Source organism: Amborella trichopoda, chromosome 9 (assembly GCF_054954075.1).
Source record: "Amborella trichopoda isolate Santa Cruz 75 chromosome 9, AtrichopodaSantaCruz75HAP2 v2.0, whole genome shotgun sequence".
Taxonomy (NCBI): Eukaryota; Viridiplantae; Streptophyta; class Magnoliopsida; order Amborellales; family Amborellaceae; genus Amborella; species Amborella trichopoda.
The window spans coordinates 34253377-34271590 of NC_142344.1; the positions used below are offsets into that span (position 1 = coordinate 34253377).

General features: G+C 37.0%; 2 protein-coding genes across 3 annotated transcripts; one reads left to right on the top strand and one right to left on the bottom strand.

Moving 5' to 3' along the window:
• The first annotated feature begins 3736 nt into the window (after positions 1-3736).
• On the top strand, positions 3737-6720 carry LOC18436614 (protein kinase STUNTED). The gene is made up of 8 exons (XM_006846837.3): positions 3737-3862; positions 3956-4580; positions 4712-4960; positions 5044-5204; positions 5291-5370; positions 5457-5604; positions 5724-5873; positions 6013-6720. Exons 2-8 carry the CDS (start codon positions 4079-4081, stop codon positions 6283-6285), a joined length of 1563 nt encoding a protein of 520 aa, XP_006846900.2. The 5' UTR covers positions 3737-3862; positions 3956-4078; the 3' UTR covers positions 6286-6720.
• A 2924-nt stretch (positions 6721-9644) lies between these two features.
• On the bottom strand, positions 9645-17956 carry LOC18436609 (uncharacterized). Of its 2 annotated transcripts, none has more exons than XM_006846838.4 (3): positions 17368-17956; positions 10834-11311; positions 9645-10627 (listed from the first exon to the last, which is right to left on the bottom strand). In XM_006846838.4, exons 1-3 carry the CDS (start codon positions 17446-17448, stop codon positions 9876-9878), a joined length of 1311 nt encoding a protein of 436 aa, XP_006846901.3. In that variant the 5' UTR covers positions 17449-17956; the 3' UTR covers positions 9645-9875. The 2 variants fall into 2 exon arrangements, with proteins under 2 accessions (XP_006846901.3, XP_088704349.1); XM_088848223.1 differs by having other exon boundaries at positions 17283-17956.
• Between the last annotated feature and the right edge of the window lie 258 nt (positions 17957-18214).

The window sequence follows — 18214 nt, forward strand, 5'->3', positions numbered from 1 at the left end:
AAATAAAGCGCATCTTCAAATAGTGTCAAGAAATTGTGGTTTCAAAACTTTAAATCTTTGCGATAGCTTTAAAATATGTTGTTATATCTAATTATAAAATTTTAAGCTTTAAAAATAGTGTAGATTGAGCAGATCTATGAAAACTTGAAAATCGTGAAAATTGATGGTCCAAAATATATTACATAATGCATTATTTCCAAAACGTAAAATCATTTTTTTCTCATGTCCATGTATATTGATGTCGAGATGATCGTTTTAAGGATATTTGGACATCAAAAAAAGCTCTTCTAGTGAAATTTTTGAGGTGAGATCTATTTTGATTATTTGAGCCTCGGCTCTATATAAACTTTTTCCTATTGTAAGGGTAAAAGACATGTCCGGCTAAAATAAATTTAGACTTTGTAGAATGTTCCTTAAAAAATCACATTTTAGATATTAAAATTTTTATTTTATTTTTCATATTCATGATTATTTTAACCTACCTCATGCATCTCTAAATCTTTAGAATAGAAATCTATTTTTAAAAGGGTGCGGTTTGTATAGAGCTGAGGCTCTAAACAATCAAATTAGAGCCCACCTTCAAATAGTATTGAGAAATATGGTTTCAATATTGGAAAGTTTTGTGATAGCCTTAAATTATATTTTCATCTTTAGCTATAAAATTTAAAGCTTCAAAAATAGTGTAAATCGAGCCGATATATGAAAACTTGAAAATCTTGAAAATTGATGGTCCAAAAATACGTTACAAGATGTACTATTTTTAAATTTTGAAATATATTTTTTCTCATGTCCATGCATCTTGATGTCGAGATGAACAATTTAATGATATTTGGGCATCAAAACAACCTCTTCTAGTGAAAGTTTTGAGGTAGGCTCTAATTGAATTGTTTAGAGCCTAAGCTCTATATAAACTTTTCCTTTTTTTTAAAATGGGTGTGGTTTGTATAGAGCTGAGGGTCTAAAAAATCAAAGTAAAGCACATCTTCAAATAGTGTCGAAAATGTGGTTTCAATACTAGAAATATTTGTGATAGATTTAAAATATATTTTTATTTTTAATTATAAAATTTAAAACTTCAAAAATCGTGTCGATTGAGCTGATATATGAAAACTTGAAAATCTTGAAAATTGACGGTCCAAAAATGTATTACAAGATGCACTATTTCCAAAATTTCAAATCTATTTTTTTTCTCATGTCCATGTATCTTGATGTTGAGATGGTCAATTTGAGGATATTGAGCATCAAAACGACCTCTTCTAGTGAAATTTTTGATGTGCGATCTAATTTGATTGTTTAGAGCCTCGGTTCTATATAAAATTTTTCCTAAGGGTAAAAGACCCTATGGGGCTAAAATAAAGGGAAAAGTTTATAGAGAGTCGAGTCTCTAAACAATCAAATTCAAGCCTACCTCAAAAATTTCACTAGAGGAGGCTGTTTTGATGCCCAAATATCCTCAAATTGATCATCTCGACATCAAGATACATGGACATGAGAAAAAAAATAGATTTCAAGTTTTAAAAATAGTGTATTTTGTAACGCATTTTTGGGCCGTCAAATTTCAAGATTTTCAAGTTTCCATAGATCTCTCAATTTACACTATTTTTGAAGATGAATATTTTAAGGCTATCAAAAAGATTTCCAGCATTGAAACCACATTTCTCGATTGAAGGTAGGCTTTAATTTGATTGTTTAGAGCCTAGACTCTATACAAACTGCACCCTAAAATAAATTTAGATCATGTAGAAATGTTCCTTAAAAAATCACATTTTACATATTAAAAATTGTATTTTATTTTTCATATTCATGATTATTTTAACCTATGTCATGAATCTCTAAATCTTTATATTAGAGATCTATTTTTAAAATGGGTATCGTTGAGGCACTAAAAATCAAAGTAAAGCACACCTTCAAATAGGGTTAAGAAATGTGGTTTTAGTACTAAGAATCTTTGTAATAGCCTTAAAATATATTTTTATTTTTAATTATAAAATTTAAGGTTTAAAAAATAGTGTAGATCGAGCTAATCTATGAAAAGTTGAAAATATTGAAAATTGACGGTCTAAAAGTACGTTACAAGATGCACTATTTCTAAAAATTGAAATTTATTTTTTTCTCATTTCCATATATTTTGATGTCGAGATAATCAATTTGAAGATATTGAGCATCTAAACAACTTCTTTTAGTGAAATTTTTTATGTAGGCTCTAATTTGATTGTTTAGAACGTGGCCTCTATATAAACTTTTTTCATATATCAATCCACAATATTTATTGTGCAATGTAACTCTCTTGCTCTCCCACGTGGGCTATTCATGAAGACTGCAGTTACCTCCCTTGTTGTGTGCTTGGTCATTATTGCTCTTTCTTTGTTTTTAAAAGGAGAAGTTATTCGTGAGTCAATGTTAACGTCCATTCCTAAGGTTGGCGTAGGAGACTCAATGGAGATGGACCTTGCGAAAAATCTATGGGCTAAAATGAATTTAGTAATTTTAAAAAAAAATCATATTTTAGATATTGAAATGGCTGTAAGGGTTGTAATCCGATGTAATCCCGCCTAAGCAAGATTTCGAAAGGAGTGGGTTAGAAACGGTCTTAACTTTTTGGCTTATGCACAAAATGGCCGCCCTCAAGACTCAAACCCACGCTCTTGCATTAGATACCCAAGTTTTTTTACTATCACACCAAGGGGATATTTTATTTTATTTTTTATAATCATGATCATCACCTAGATCATCAATTTCAAAATTTTAAATTGAAAATCTATTTGTAAGATATGTTTGAGTGGGAGCCCGCATGTGTACAGCATGAGTCAACTAACTCATGGAAATCCACCGCTAATATTAATTCTTGCCTCGTTTAAGTTTAAACGAAGTGGGGTATACCTTATTTAATGATGTTGCGGTTCCCCTTCAATATCGGTGGCGCCACCTCTTCCGAAATAACGGAGCACCGACGGTCCCCATGCAGAGGAGACCGGTTCTCTCGATAGCCCCTCACTGGATTAACGCTTTGGTGACCGGCTGACGCCTTCCCGCAAAAAGTTGCCGGTTAGAAGAATTGTGGCTGTTACTTTGTAAGATCGAATGAACGGGTGGGTAAGGACCCTTCTCTTTCTTTTCCTCCTCGGTTTTCTCTCTCTTTTTTTATTCACCCCCTCTCTCTCTAGAATTTCAAAAACTTTAAGTGAAAAAATTAAATTAAAGAAATCAATGCTCGCTTAGTTCATCTGTATCGTCATGGAAATGGGATTATTTGATTGTTTATTCGGTTTCATCGTTAGTTAGTCACAGTAGGTGATCATTTGGCGGCAATTTAGTTTAAAATATTGAGGGAGAGAGAGATGAACATGGTTGAGTGTAATATGCAGCACAAGGAAGGGGGTGATGATAAATAGACAGAGTTTCTTTGTTGGGTTTTAGGGTTTGGAGACAATAAGGGAAAGCAGAGGGGTGAGAGATATTATTGAATGGGGGGCAAGAGGGATGGGAGGGGGATAGAGAACTGAGTGGAATGTTGCACAGGATAATGATTGAGGAGTAGATATGGTGTTAATGGTTGTTGGGATTTGTACGTACGTTGCTGATCTCCTATCTCGAAAGGAACCATGGTGTGAGGACCTTCACTTCATAATTTACATTTCAGAGGTGGTTTTTCTCTCCTGTACATTACATTCTCTCTAGTTCTCTTTTTGTTGGTTCTGTTTTGCTATGAGTTTTTCATGGATTTTTTACCCTCCAGTTTGTAGTCGAATGTTTCTCCTTCTGGTTTGTAGTCGTCCACAATTTAAAAAGAAGGTGATGCCCGCTCGCAATCACTGGAACAACTCCTCAAAAAGCTGAAATGAAATGCATTGTCAATAAACAGGTAATTAACAAGAACTTAAAAACATTTCAAAAAATTTAGGGTTTGATAAAATAGGTATGGTCTCTCAAATTAACCAGGCTCTGAAATTTTTAGATTATCAGAATTTGCGGCTGTGCGACTTTCCAATGGGACACCCAGATTGTCGCAACTACAAGTTTCTAAAGCTCTCTTTCATCCACAATTGCGACAAGAAGAATTCAGGTTTGAGCTCAAAAGATGAATGGCACAGGGACCCTTCCTTGTTTGAAGAATGTCAAGACAAGGTGCATAGAAGAAGAAGTGGAGGGGGCCCAACTCCATAATGTGAACCAGGAGAGTTGTTCGAGCTCTATATCACTTCTGATCCGAGCCTTGCCAGAGGAATCAAGGCCTGGTTGGCCCCTCCTACAAAGAGCAAAATCGTCAGCAGGAGGAGGAGCATCAGCAGAAGCCAGGCAAATGTCTGTAGTCCAGTGGGCATTGCAATTGCCAGACAGATCAAGCCCCCATTCCAGCCTTGGATCAGAGGGAAAACTAAAACTGGGAGATCACTTGATGTTTAATTTAAGAGAAGAAGAAATCTCTGCCCTTAAGAGTGGGAACTTTAGGAATGGAGATGAAGATACTAACATCACAAAGGCAGCCATGGATTTGGAGTCTTTTCACAGGAGGAACCCCTCTGGCTGCAGAAGGTTCAGCTACAAGGAGCTCAAGTGCCTGTCTCCCAAGCTCTCTTCAGGTTCTTCTTCTTTTTCCTACTCATCCCCCTTCTGTGGCTGGCTATATTTTGAAAGTTTTGCAGACCCATATTTTTTTATTTTTGACTCAGTTCAATTGGGGGTTTCTCCTCTTTTTCTCTATCTTTAACAGAGAATTTAATAGGAAAAGGAGGTAGCAGCCAGGTTTACAAGGGTTATCTTCCAAATGGGCAGCCATGTGCTGTGAAGATTACGAGATTCTCAGGTGAAACATGGAGAGATTTCATCTCTGAAGTTGACATCATCACCTCTCTGCAGCATAAGAACATCATCTCTCCTATAGGAATTGGTGTCCATGAAAACAAGCTTGTATTTGTGTCTGACTTCCTACCAAGAGGAAGCCTGGAAGAGAACCTCCAAGGTAAGCTGTGTGCAACCTCCTAGTTTTAACAACAATCTTCATGTTGCCCTCCTCTCTGAAAGCAACCTCCATAACTCACTTAGGTGAAAAGGGAAAGTTTGTTCTTGGATGGGACAAGAGGTTCAAGGTGGCGGTGGGAGTTGCGGAGGCACTGAATTACTTGCACAGCTGCTGCCTTCGACCAGTCATACACAGGGATGTCAAATCTTCCAACATTCTTCTCTCAAACAACTTTGAGCCACTGGTCAGTAGATTGTTCTCTCAATACCCATGATAAATCAAAGCCAAAATTCATTTTTTGAGGTTTACAAATGTCCTCTGGATCACCAGTTGTCTGATTTCGGACTCGCGATTTGGGGGCCGACAAACTCTCCTCATGTCACGCACAGTGATGTCATGGGGACCTTCGGGTGAGATTCTTACTATTACTTTTAGTCTCTGGTTTTGATAGTATTTGGAGTTTTGAGAAGCATTCTCTACAATGCATCTGCAACAGGTACCTTGCACCAGAGTATTTCATGTATGGGAGAGTGAGTGACAAGATTGATGTTTATGCTTTTGGGGTGGTTCTCCTTGAGCTGATTTCGGGAAGGAAGCCAATCAGCACCGACAGCCCGAGGGGCCAAGGGAGTCTTGTCATTTGGGTAAAGGCTCAACTGTAATGATCCAATGGACATGCTTGAAAGGCCATACTAATTTTTCATGCTATATGAACATTTGTAATGTGCCCTACCTAATTTTACTATGTTTTTATCATGAGAAGGCAAAACCGATCCTCGAGAGTGGGAAGTTGGCCCATCTGGTTGATTTGAACTTGACTGGAAAATATAATGAGAAGCAACTTCATAGGATGGCACTTGCTGCGACACTTTGTATAACGAGGACTGCAAGACTCCGGCCTCAAATGAGTCTGGTACCATTATTCTCTCTCTCACAATTGTCATATAAGAGATGAATTTGCAGAAGCTCAACCGAAGAGATGATTTTTACCTTAGTCCCACTAATGTAGCAGTGTCAATTTATTTTTGATGTGTTACAATTCAATTTTACAGATCCTAAAACTACTGCAAGGAGAAGATGAAGACGTGATGAATGATTTCTGCCATGCAGCATCCGAGTGTAAGGAGTGCAATGGCGTCGAAGATGAAGAGGATGATCATCATCAAAATCTTCAAGGTTTCAGCATCCAGTCTTTGTTGAACCTTGCATTGCTAGATGTTGATGATGATGATACCACCTTGGAAAGTCGCACCGCCAAAAGTGCTCGTAAGTCCTTGGATGATTATCTGAGGGGGCGGTGGAGCCGTTCATCTAGTTTCAACTAAGACCAAATACAGAGAATGGTCCTTTTTTCTTCTCTTTGTACTCATTAGCCTTCTTTCTTTTCTTTTTTGGATATGTTAGTGGGAGTCGAGAGTTGAGGCATCCATCCTCATAACTACCAATGTCCCAAACCCATTCCCTTGGTTAGCCCTTTTAGACTCTCTCTCCCCGCTCTCTGTAAATGAGTATGTACAGTCAGTCATACAGGAGGATATCATTCCCTTGTTGCAGGTACACAGATAGTTGTGAAGGGTTGGCATTTCCAACTATGCATTTGGATGAACCGTTCAATGGAGATAATACTAAGAGCTCTTAATTCATGAATTTTGATTTTTCTTTCACTGGCCCTTTGGCTAAAGAAAGCAGGAGTTATTTTTTAAAAATAAATTTGTGAAATATTCAAATCATTTATTTGAATATGTCCTGTTTGTTGAGCATCTAGTTGGAATCCAGAAAATATTTTTTCGTTGTTTGGCTCAGTTACTAAATTGATTTCCTAGGAATAGGTAAACACAACATTGTTACAACTTTATATAAAAAACGAAATGTATACAGTGAGATCATTTACTTTTGCTACAAGGAGGTCAACAAATTTTATTAACTATTAGATTTGAAATCAGGTGGTTGAGAATGTATCTTTGAAAATAAAGTCCAAAATGATTTCTCTAACGTTGTAACAATACTTTTATATATTAGATCACCATTCAATAGACTCATCCAATAGCTAGAAGTGATTGTGATCTCTTTTTTATTATCATGATTTATTAGTTTGGGTTCCTCTCTCTCCTAAAATCACACCTCTTCTATCTCTCCCTAATCTCCAAGCCCGACAAGAGCTTGAGAAAAGCGTCAATGGCAAAGCCCTTGAATAGAAGTTCCAAAAGGAACGCAAGTGTCGATTTCCTTTCGTCACTCCTTTTGCATACTTTTTTGCCTTTTTCCTATGTCGTTATCTCTCTTCAATCTTTTTCTTTTTCAGATTTCCAACACTGTTCAATGTTGCTACTGTTCAAATGAAAATTTTGGGATATGCTTCTATCTCAGTGGATATTCTCCCTTAACAAGTCGTTGCCCTTGTTGTGAATTGTAGATTATCCTATATATATATATATATATATATATATATATATATATATATATATATATATATATATATAGGGTTTGTCTAGAGTTAATAACCCGTCAAAATACAAAGGTTCAAGTTAGAAAGGGTTGTTATGGATGTATTTATCAAAACAATTATTACTTTTTTATTAAAAAATTATTTAAATAAGTAACTTTACCATTAAGCAATGGCAAATTTGAAATTTTCACAAAAATATAATGCCATTTGGGGAGTTTGTGTTCTGAAACTTTATTTGTAAATTGCTTTTGTCTTTTAGTTTAAAATTTCAATTTTACTTTTTATGGAGATGACAAAAGTATTTTTTGTCTTGTAGTAATATTTATAAAATTGTCCTAACAAAAGTAACTTTTTTTAAAAAAATAAACTACAAAATTAATAAATCCGCCATTCACAACTCTCTCTAACTTGAACCTTCATAATTTGAAGGGTTGTGAAATTTAGATTATCCCATACATATATATATATTTAGATTATCCCATATATATATATATATCAAAAAACCTAATTTCTCTAAAGACCAAGTTCATTGACAAAAAGAGAAAGAAGAAGAAGCTTAAGCTTGCTCTGAAAAATAAAAGGAGAAAAAAACTATCAAAAACTGGCAATAGAAGACAGCCCTCATGATACCCTCATTAATAGAGATCTTTCCCTTTTGTTTTGGTATGATTTTCTCCCTCTAATGAGGATCATCTTTTAGCGTGGCTTTCCCCCTCTTACTATTTGGAGGAAAGATGAGACGAATGAAAGAACACCAGGATTGAATGGAGACAGAATGGAATTAAATAGAGAACTCTAGAGACTGAACTGATTTGTTGGTGCCCCAGTGGAGATTAAAAGAATTATACCCAAAACGAAATAGAATGAAATCAAATGGAAAAAAGAGATATTGCACGAGAAACAAACAGATTTATCGGCATAAAGAGAGAGGGAGAGACTTGTGTTAGGGAGATGCTAATTTAAAGAGAGACTTTTAGAAAGAGAAAATTGTTTGAGAGAAATCATTTAAAAGACTTAAAAAAGGGGTTGTATATGACCATTTACCTTTTGGGAGGTTACAATTACTTACAACTAACCAATGTGAAATTTGATAGCTTTGATGTATTACAAAATTCGAAAAAATTTCTTTTGACTATTGAAGTTGATCAATGAAATAAATACAGTCACCTGAGTTCAGATCCAATGGTCAAAATTAATTGTGACCACCTTGTACCAAAGAAAAATGGTCTACTTTCCCTTAAAAAATAAAACTTTTCTCGACAAGCTTTTCTCGACAAAATGCCCAGCCTTTGCTACTGGCTCTTTTTCCGTCTACGAGAGACTTAAGTTTCCATTAGTGAGACTTAAGTTTCCATTAGTGTTTAACTACTCGATCCGAATTTTTCCTTTACAAGAGACTTAAGTTTTCATTAGTGTTTAACTACTCGATCGGAATCCTGCTTAAGTTTCCATTAGTGTTTAACTACTCAATCCGAATTTTTGCTCTACGGGAGACTTAAGTTTCCATTAGTGTTTAACTACTCGATCCGAATCCTGCTCAAGTTTCTATTAGTGTGTAACTACTCGATCCGAATTTTCCCTCTACAAGAGACTTAAGTTTCCGTTAGTGTTTAACTACCCGATCCGAATCCTGAGTAAGGCAGGGGGCCTGAGTCTGAGTTTTCCCAAGTTGGGTCTCTAACTCTAACTCGGGGACATCTAAAAAAAATTAAAAATGATCAAAATCTTAAAAATTATCAAAAATCTTAAAAATTAAGAAATTTATTCACGATATGATTTTTATGTTTTTTATCATTTTGGCAACAGATTTAAAAGTATTTTGACCATAAATACTTATTTTTTCATTTTTTTTCATCTTTTGTGAATTATTCTAAAAACACCCCAAATCACAAATTGATTTTCTAAAATCTATTCTTTCACCATTTTAACCTCATTTCCTTTTTTTTTTGCTTAACTTACTTCAAACATATATTTCCTGTTTTAAAAGAAATTATATTTTTTATAACAGTTTTAGCCTTTTATTTTTGCTGCTACCCTACTAGGTCCTTTACTCGGGCCGGGTACTCGATCATATCCTGGTTTCCCTGTCCTCGAGGTGAAGAAAGATTTCCAGGATTATTTGGAGATTTATTTTTGCGATCTTTTTGACAATTTCCTGAGCCAAACAACCATGATGCCTTCTAGAAGAGAAAAACCCTTTAGAAATTAATTTACGAGGTTGAACTGAACTCCACGGCAGGAGCTAAACCTTGAATTTCATTAAATCAAAATGAAAGAATAGAAACAATGAGAAACTACACTAACTTATCTCTCTCACCAAACCCAAACCACCACGAAAGGATCATTCGGCTCAAACCCCCCCCTTAAAATTCTCAGCCAAGACAAAAACAGGCTGAGACTCCACCTCGCCTCTCTCTCTCTAAACACGTACAAATCCCACCATACACTTCATGAGCTCTTTCTCTTCCTCTAGAATGGAAGCACAAAAGGCAATGCATGAATACCTATGGACGGCATGTAAAAGGCACTTGATGAGCTTCCCAGGGCAGACTTAGCAACTCTGATGTCTTCAAGCTCATCGCTTCTCAGCTCCTGTTGCTGCTCTCTCTCATAAAGCCACTCCATGTTATCAACCCCCGACAGTTCCTGATGAATTGGAATAGGTTTCCACTCTTTGATCAATGTCGCAAACAGGTCTTCTTCACTTAGTTCAGTGTTGCATCTATTGCTGGTCTCTGCCCTAACATTTGTATCCTTTCTTCTTTGATGATCAGAGCCAACAGTGGGCAGGGGGGCCTCCTCTTCATCCAGCACTTGTGATGACTCTTTAATCTTAACCAAATGTGGCTGCGTTGCCCAGCTTTGCTTATTCAGCAGTTGTTGTAGATCTTTGGTCTTGACTAAAGGAGCCTGGGTGGCCTGGCGTTGCTTGTTCAACACTTGCGCCTCTTCTGTTTGAAGCAAACGAGGCCATGTTGCCTGGCTTTGCTTATGCAGCAGAAGAGGCTCTTTGGTTTTAAGCAAAGGAGGTCTGGCCTCGCTTTGCTTCTTTGGACCTTGTTGTGGCTCTTTGGTCTTACATATAGAAAGATGAGTGGCCTGGCTTTGCCTATTCAGCGGCGGCCGCTGCAATGGCTCTTCCCTTAAAACACTAGCCTGCTTATCTAGTAGCTGCTGTGATTTGTTTTTGAGTGAAGGCAATCGTATCCAGAGTCCACTTCCTTAAATTCATAAATGGATAAGAAAGATATCAATGCCCAAAGTGCAAGCATAACCATGGGCTCACCATAGACATTGACAGTTTTTCAAGAACGTATTTGTATGCACATACAGAGAGAGAGTTATATATATATATAGAGAGAGAGAGAGAGCGTTTCATTCTCCATGCATGGTGAAGTAACGAATTCACACACTACCCTAAACTCACCATGTGTGTGAGCAATCGATTTGAGCTTCTGTTCAAGTGGCTCATTGATTGAAGAGCCCATTTCATGGTGAACCCTCTTCCTCTTGTTGTCACAGGTGTTGATAGGGATGGAATGAGTACCGTAAAGCTTGTTGTTGTTGGTATTGCTGGCCATGGAATGAGCACTATCAAGATGGTTATCACAGGTCAACTGCCCATGCTCTTCAGTAAGCCCACTCTTTTCCATGTGTTCACATTCTTCCTCTTTCCTGCCTGTGCAGCTTTCCAACATAGAGTTCCTTTTTTCATGCTTGCTACCCCGATCACAATCACCATGCTTTGCTTCCTTCCTCTCCTGATTGGATATCTCTTTCTTCTCTATCTTCCGATCACAATCACCATGCCTTGCTTCCTTCCTCTCCCGATTGGATATCTCTCTCTTCTCTATCTTCTCTTTCTCTCTCTCCTTTTTCTCTCTCTTGGCCTTGCGCCTGTCCTCCTGGACCACCAAATACCAAAAACAGATCAGTGCAAAGCGCATGCGACAGAGGACAACCATACACTTGAAAGACTCCACAAGCAACATTGAAATGAAATACAGCCCCTTATTCACCCATATATATATATATATATATATATATATATATATAGCCCCTCAATATTCCTCTTTACTATGAGTGTTTGTATCACATTTTCAAGGAAGCAACTGGAAGGAAACACTAAAATATATCTGTTAAAATCATTATTACAAACCGGACATTGAAAGGATCAAATCCGTATAATCCCCAACCAAAACAGAGCCAATTACAGTTTACTGTAAAAGATGCATATCTTGAATGTAGTCAATGATAGGAATCACAAGCGCATGCAACAGTTGACAACTGTACACTTGAAAGACTCCACAAGTAATATTGAAATGAAATAGAGCCCCTTATTCACCCAAATATATATATATATATATATATATATATATATATATATATATATATAGCCCCTCAACTGGAAGACAACTCCAACACTAAAATATCTGTCGAAATCATTATTAAAACTGGACAATGAAAGGATCAAATCCCTGTAGTCCCCGACCAAAAAAGAGCCAATTACAGATTACTGTAAAAAATGCATATCATGTATGTAGTCAATGATAGGAATCACCAGCGCAACAATTACAGTTTTGGTGCTGCAAATGGCTTAACAACAAACAAGTTACAACCACAACCTAACAAGAGTTTGCTGGAAACAAGTGGCCCATTTGTGCCAGTCAAGACTCATCGACCGTACAAGTTTTATGTGACATTTGTCCCCCAACAAAAAGCTGAGATGCATTTCAAAACAAAAATAATAATAACAATAAAAGAAAAAAAATAAAATGAGAAAAAAAGCTAAGTTGTACAAATCATCAACATTTCCCAAAAAAAAAAAGGTCCATAGGTCCAAAAAGAAAAAAGGCCATCCACATCCATTTCAAACCGCCAGTCTATGGTTCCCAAAAAGAAAACCCACCAAGTATTGCATTTGGCATTAGCCACAACCAAAACCCCTTTAGAATTTAAACCACTAATAATCAACCAGACAAGAGCATGTAGTAGAATCCTCTACAGTTTCTAGTTCCTGTACAACAAAATAAAAAAATATTCACTCATAGCAGAAGTCAAAACAAGCACATGAAGGATTAGATCCACTAAGGAAATTTGGCTCTTACAAAATGGAAGTCTTATATAACAGTTTGTAGGGCTTGTATAATGGAAGTCCAAATATTTGCAGAATACACAAGTCTAAGGAGAGGAATTGTGAAACAAAATATTTGTAAGACAAGGATATCGGCCCCAATGACATTCCAGTAGCTTGACTTGCATAATGAATTATTTATATGAAAATTTTGGCTGGATGCTTGAGTTGCCAACCAACCCATGCTCTACAATGGTAATTCTAATGTAGAAAGAAGTGACCCACCTCGCATCCAGGCAGTGCCTCCAGGTAGGCCCAGCCCTCGGGCACATCCCCTAGGCCGAGAAGGCCCACCTATGAGGCCTTGACATTAGTGATAACTAAGTGGCCCAAGGCGGGCACCTTGGGCTGCCCGAGGCAAGAAATTGCCCTCTACCATGGGTGAAAAGACATTTCTTTCCCCATTATAAGGGGGTGGAGAAGATTGGGGAGAGTGGGCATTCCCTAAACTATATAATTGAGAGAAAACATCAAACTTGAAGTTTTCCTTCTTCTTCTTTTTGTTTTTCTTGAGTTCTAAAAAATCCAAGTTCAAGAAATTATCCCAAATCTTTTTTTTTTTTTTTGCGGGCAGGCAGGGGGTGGTTATTGTTTGATACAATTCATTGTGTATCATCACGAGAAGTTACAAGAGGATATTTTGGGTGACATTGAGCTCAATATTCATCCAAAACGTCAAGAATCCTAGTTCATTTCAACAAAGGAAAGTTAAATACCTCTACTTTTGAAACCTTTAATTCTATTGAAATGCCTTCTTTGAGTTCATGAAGTAGTGGGGGGGAAATACGACTTCTGCTTGAAAATTATCAACCAAAGATTAGTACAATTATTGTAACCAAGATACAAATACACCTCGCCAGTTTTAGGGGGGACATCGCCCCATCACATGTAAGGATGTTTTGGCAGATACTAGGAAGAACATGCTTGCTTATTTGGATGCCAGAAAGAAGAAAAAGACTACAAGGGACGCAAACATATTGCAAAATGAAAGGTCGGGGTGAATGTATTTGAAGACAATGAAGATTATGATAAAGGAGAGACTGAAGCTGGATCCTCTTGAAAATCTAAAGAGGAATTGGGTCTAAGAAGCCTCAAACGAATACAAGTATTTTTAAGAAGGTAAAATGAGCCAAGTAAATCTGTGTATTGCCTGGTTGATATATCATCCAGGAATTGTTGTCAACTCTACTTGCCTAAACAACTTCATACAATGTCAGAGCCCCCAATTGGCCAATATGGGCTTTGCCAAGGTTAAAGGACCCAACCCTTTACAAGCTTATGGAGCCATGGCTACAAAAGGAGGGACAACTCACAAAGGAATATGTCTAGGCCCATATGGATGCCTGAGTGCAATATGGGATTTAATAATCACAAATTCATAAAGTGATGGTGTATTGCCCTCTAGGAACAGTGTTTTTAAGGGTTATTGCTGCATCTGATGATATTCATGATGCACAATGTACACTTTCTTGGGTTGGCAAGGGTATGGAGGACATTGGAGAGAAGCATGTCATACAGGTACAAACAAACATGGCTGCAGTGCTGCACTAAAAGTGGCATTGTATTTTTTGGACACCATTTGCAACACACTGCATAGACCTCATGCTTAGGGTTATTGGTGAAGTGCAAAGCATAATGGAGACACTTAATAATGCCAAGGGTGTGACAGTATTCATCTAAAGTCACAACGTTACAAAAAGATTTTCAAGAAAATTTTGAACCAAACAAAGCAATCAAAAAATTCATTTTTATTTCATGAGATAAAGCCAGGTGAATCTACTATAGTCATCAATGAAAACCATATAATAACAAAAACCAGAATTAAATCTCACTGGTGAAGTCCATACATTTGAATGAATCAAATACAATGGAACATGAATAGATCGAGTCCTCTATGAAAAGGGAAGCAATCCACTCTTGCCCTGTAGGCAATTATGACAAATTGACTCCAAACTACTATTAGAAACAGGAATTTAACTTATGCAGATGCAAAAACTGAACCATTTGCTAAGAAGCATGACCCAACCCGAGATGCCACGTATCAATAGACACATGAGCAGCCCCTCACTACTCATTACTCCAGGATATTTTTAAAAGAGAATCCTCACCCAAGGAGAATAAAACGTTCCCCTAAAGATTTCCAGCAACAATCTAACAAGTCATACAGCAACAAAAATACAAAAAACCATTTGAAAAATCATTAGCAAGAGTTGCATATACAAACTACATAGGGAAGGACACATTAAAACTCAGTATTCTAAAATTCCCATAAAAACCTAAGCCATTTATACCTATTTATGAACAACTGATTTCGAAGGTTCAGTGGTGCTCAGAAAATAAGGCAATTACATTGCCAAAAGCCACACCACCAAGGACAATATACGTTCCTAAATTTTTGACAAGTATGTACGCCCAATATTTCTCTTAGCGATGCTAAGCATGCCGTCAGTTACCTAATTTACACAAGTTTCATTTTATTTGATGCCACACTATCTTTCCATGAACCAAGGTTTCAAAAAACACTAAGCAGCCTCAAGGGGGCTGCCGCGCCAAGGCGGGCGCCCAGAACCTCGGGTGCCCAATAGCTTTTTCACTTTAGGGTCATATATTGACGGTTAAAAATATACCCCATATCATTTTTATACAACCTTCGTTTTTATACAACCTTGGGGGTCAAAATGACCCCTTTGCCCTTTTGAGCGGTTTAAAACAAGAAAAAGGCAAGCGCATCCGCCCGAACGCCCGCCCAGGTACATCCACCCGCCCGCCCGCCCAAGTACATCCACCTGAGTCTAGGCGTGCGGATTTTTTATCCACGCCGCCCAAACGCCCGCCCATGTACATCCGCCCATGTAGGGCGGCCTAAGTCTAAGCATGCGGATTTTTCGTCCGGCAGATCGTTTTTTTAGAACATTACCATAAACATTTGAACATTTGTGTAAGGCTGACCGTTTTTTAGAACATTGCCATGAACATTTGCTTACACAACACCATTCTATAAAATTCTACACTTTTTTTAATACACTTTTCCCTGTACCCCAGCAATCAACAAAAATCATCATGGACTTTACCGGCAACTTGCACCCACCACTATCCCCTTCTTATGCAAAAATAATACTCCTAGCCAGTGTTCACGAACTTAGCCAAGTTACATAGACTCAATTCTGAGTAACTTGGCTACGCAACTACTTGGCTCCTTGCATAGCCGAGACCGAGAAATCAATATAGTCACGTTTATATATAAAATCAAAAAAATAAATTGATGTTAAATTGTGAACGCCATGTATAAATATTTTATATGTAATTTAGTTTTTTTATGATTTATGGGTGTTTCTTCCCATATGCCTTACTTTTATAATTTTCTATTTTTCTGAAGGTTTCTTGAATCTCTCCAACTATAAATTATTTTTTTCTAAATCCAAGTTTTATGGTGCGATTTGTATAAGGCTGAGGTCCTAAACAATCAAAGTAGGGCGCACCTTCAAATACTGCCAATATGTTGCTCAAAAATAGTGTTTAAAGTTCAAAAATAGCGTTTAAAGTTCAAAAATAGTGTAGATTGAGCACACGAACACCTGAAAATCTAGAAAATTGGCATTCTAGATAGATGCACAATTTTAAGACTTGAAATCTATTATTTCTCATGTCCATACATCTTGAGGTCAAGATGATTGAATTTAGGATTTTTCAAAATCAAAATAATCTTTTCTGATGATTTTTTGAGGCTCGCCTTAATTTGATTGTTTAGGGCCTCACCCTTATATAAATGTTTTCCTTCTTATTTGGACTTTTAATGTTGTTTTTGGTGAACTTTTATTTCTACTTTTCAATTTATTTTTGATATTTTTATTTTTTTATAGTTTAAGGGTTTTTTTTGCCTCTCACACTACTTAGGTCAGTCCAATCAGACTTGCCCAAGATACTCTGCTTCGGCAAGACCGAGTCCCAAGCCCATCAAAAGTTATCGAACATTGCTTCTAGCAATTGGGCAAAGGCCCTACAGTGAAAATTCAATACCCAGGCAAAAGCCTTACAGAGAAAATATCAATACCCGGGCAAAAGCCTTTCAATGAAAATATCAATACCCAGTTATATCCAAATTCTTGGATCCCTCAGAGTCCAATATGAAATAAGACCACCAGTTTGGGGTGTCACCACTTCTCATTTTTATTGCTCAGTACCATCAATTTGGGGTGTAACCACTTCTCATTTTTATTGCTCAGTTTAAGGTGGCCAATGCATTAATCCCATTGCTACTAGACTGAGCAATGAGCACCTATCACCCTGCTAAACTGAATAACCATGGATAATATGTATCAACTGAATTCGTTATGTCCCAAGAAGCATAATGACATGGCTGAATAAAAAAAGAAAATGAAAAGATATAAACCATATCATAATTATCATAATCGGCAAGTGAGATGCCCATATAGAAATATATATATATAAAAACTATATTGAATGCACCAATATTCTTAGAACTACATAACATGATCTTATACCTCAAGAAAAAAAACCCCCAATGACTAATTTCAAACTCTCTCTCTCTCTCTCTCTCTCTCTCTCTCTCTCTCTCTCTCTCTCTCTCTCTCTCTCTCTCTCTCTCTCTCTCTCTCTCTCTCTCTCTCTCTATATATATATATATATATATATATATATATATATATATATAAATATATATATGTATATATATGTGTGTGTGTGTGGTAGCATTAGGCAACTGGAAAAGGGCACTAACAAACCATCCAAACAACTTTAATAGTTGATCACCAACAGAAGCAGGCAGGCCATCAAAAAATCAAAATCAGACAGCAACCGCCCACAAACCTTTGAGGAGAGTGACAAGAAGCCACCATCCCTGCCGTTATCCCCGTAACCTGGAGGTAGAAAAGGAAAGCAGCGAGACATTGCAGAGCCTCTCCCAACCAAAACAAGATTCAACCCCCTAAACTTCAACCAAAAGGATGCTCTGCAACTTCTTGGCCCCAAAACAATCACCAGAGACCAGATTCTCAAAATCCCTCGAGCTAGGGTTCAAAATCCCTCAACCTAGGGTTTTATCGAATGCGATCTTGGTTGGCAAGGAAACCCCCTTTCCACTTTTGACGCCTGTGACCAAGTTTAATTCCCAAGGAGCTGAGTTATTGGTATCGAAAAGAAATAAAGTTTCTAGGTTTTCCGAATTCAGGGAAATACCCAAAACCAAAACAACTGAAAAAGCAGCGCGAAAACCAAAAATAAAGAACAAATAATCTCTTTCAGATAATAAGATTCAATCTCTCTCTAAGGCTATCGGATGCGCAGGCTTACAATCCCCCTTAACCCTAGAAGAAGGGAGGAATCCTCAAACCCCCTTTTGATAAAGAGAGCGCAGAAGCCCTAGGATCTCCTTCACCAGGGTCGGCGGGAGATAGTTATGAAGCCAATGGATGGCAAAGGGTGGGGATTTATCGAGGGAGCGAGAGGACTTAAGTGGGTTTTGTACTTTGTTTAGGTTTCCTTGTTCCGATAGAGATACTACAAATAGAAATAGTATAAAAAGAAAAACGAAAATAAATAAAGAAAAATCGGAAAGCAGTTTTTTTTTCTTTTTTTTTTGTACTTACTAATTATAGTAACATTACTATTTTGATCATTTTTATTTTTTAATATAACTTTTATTTTAGGTAATTAT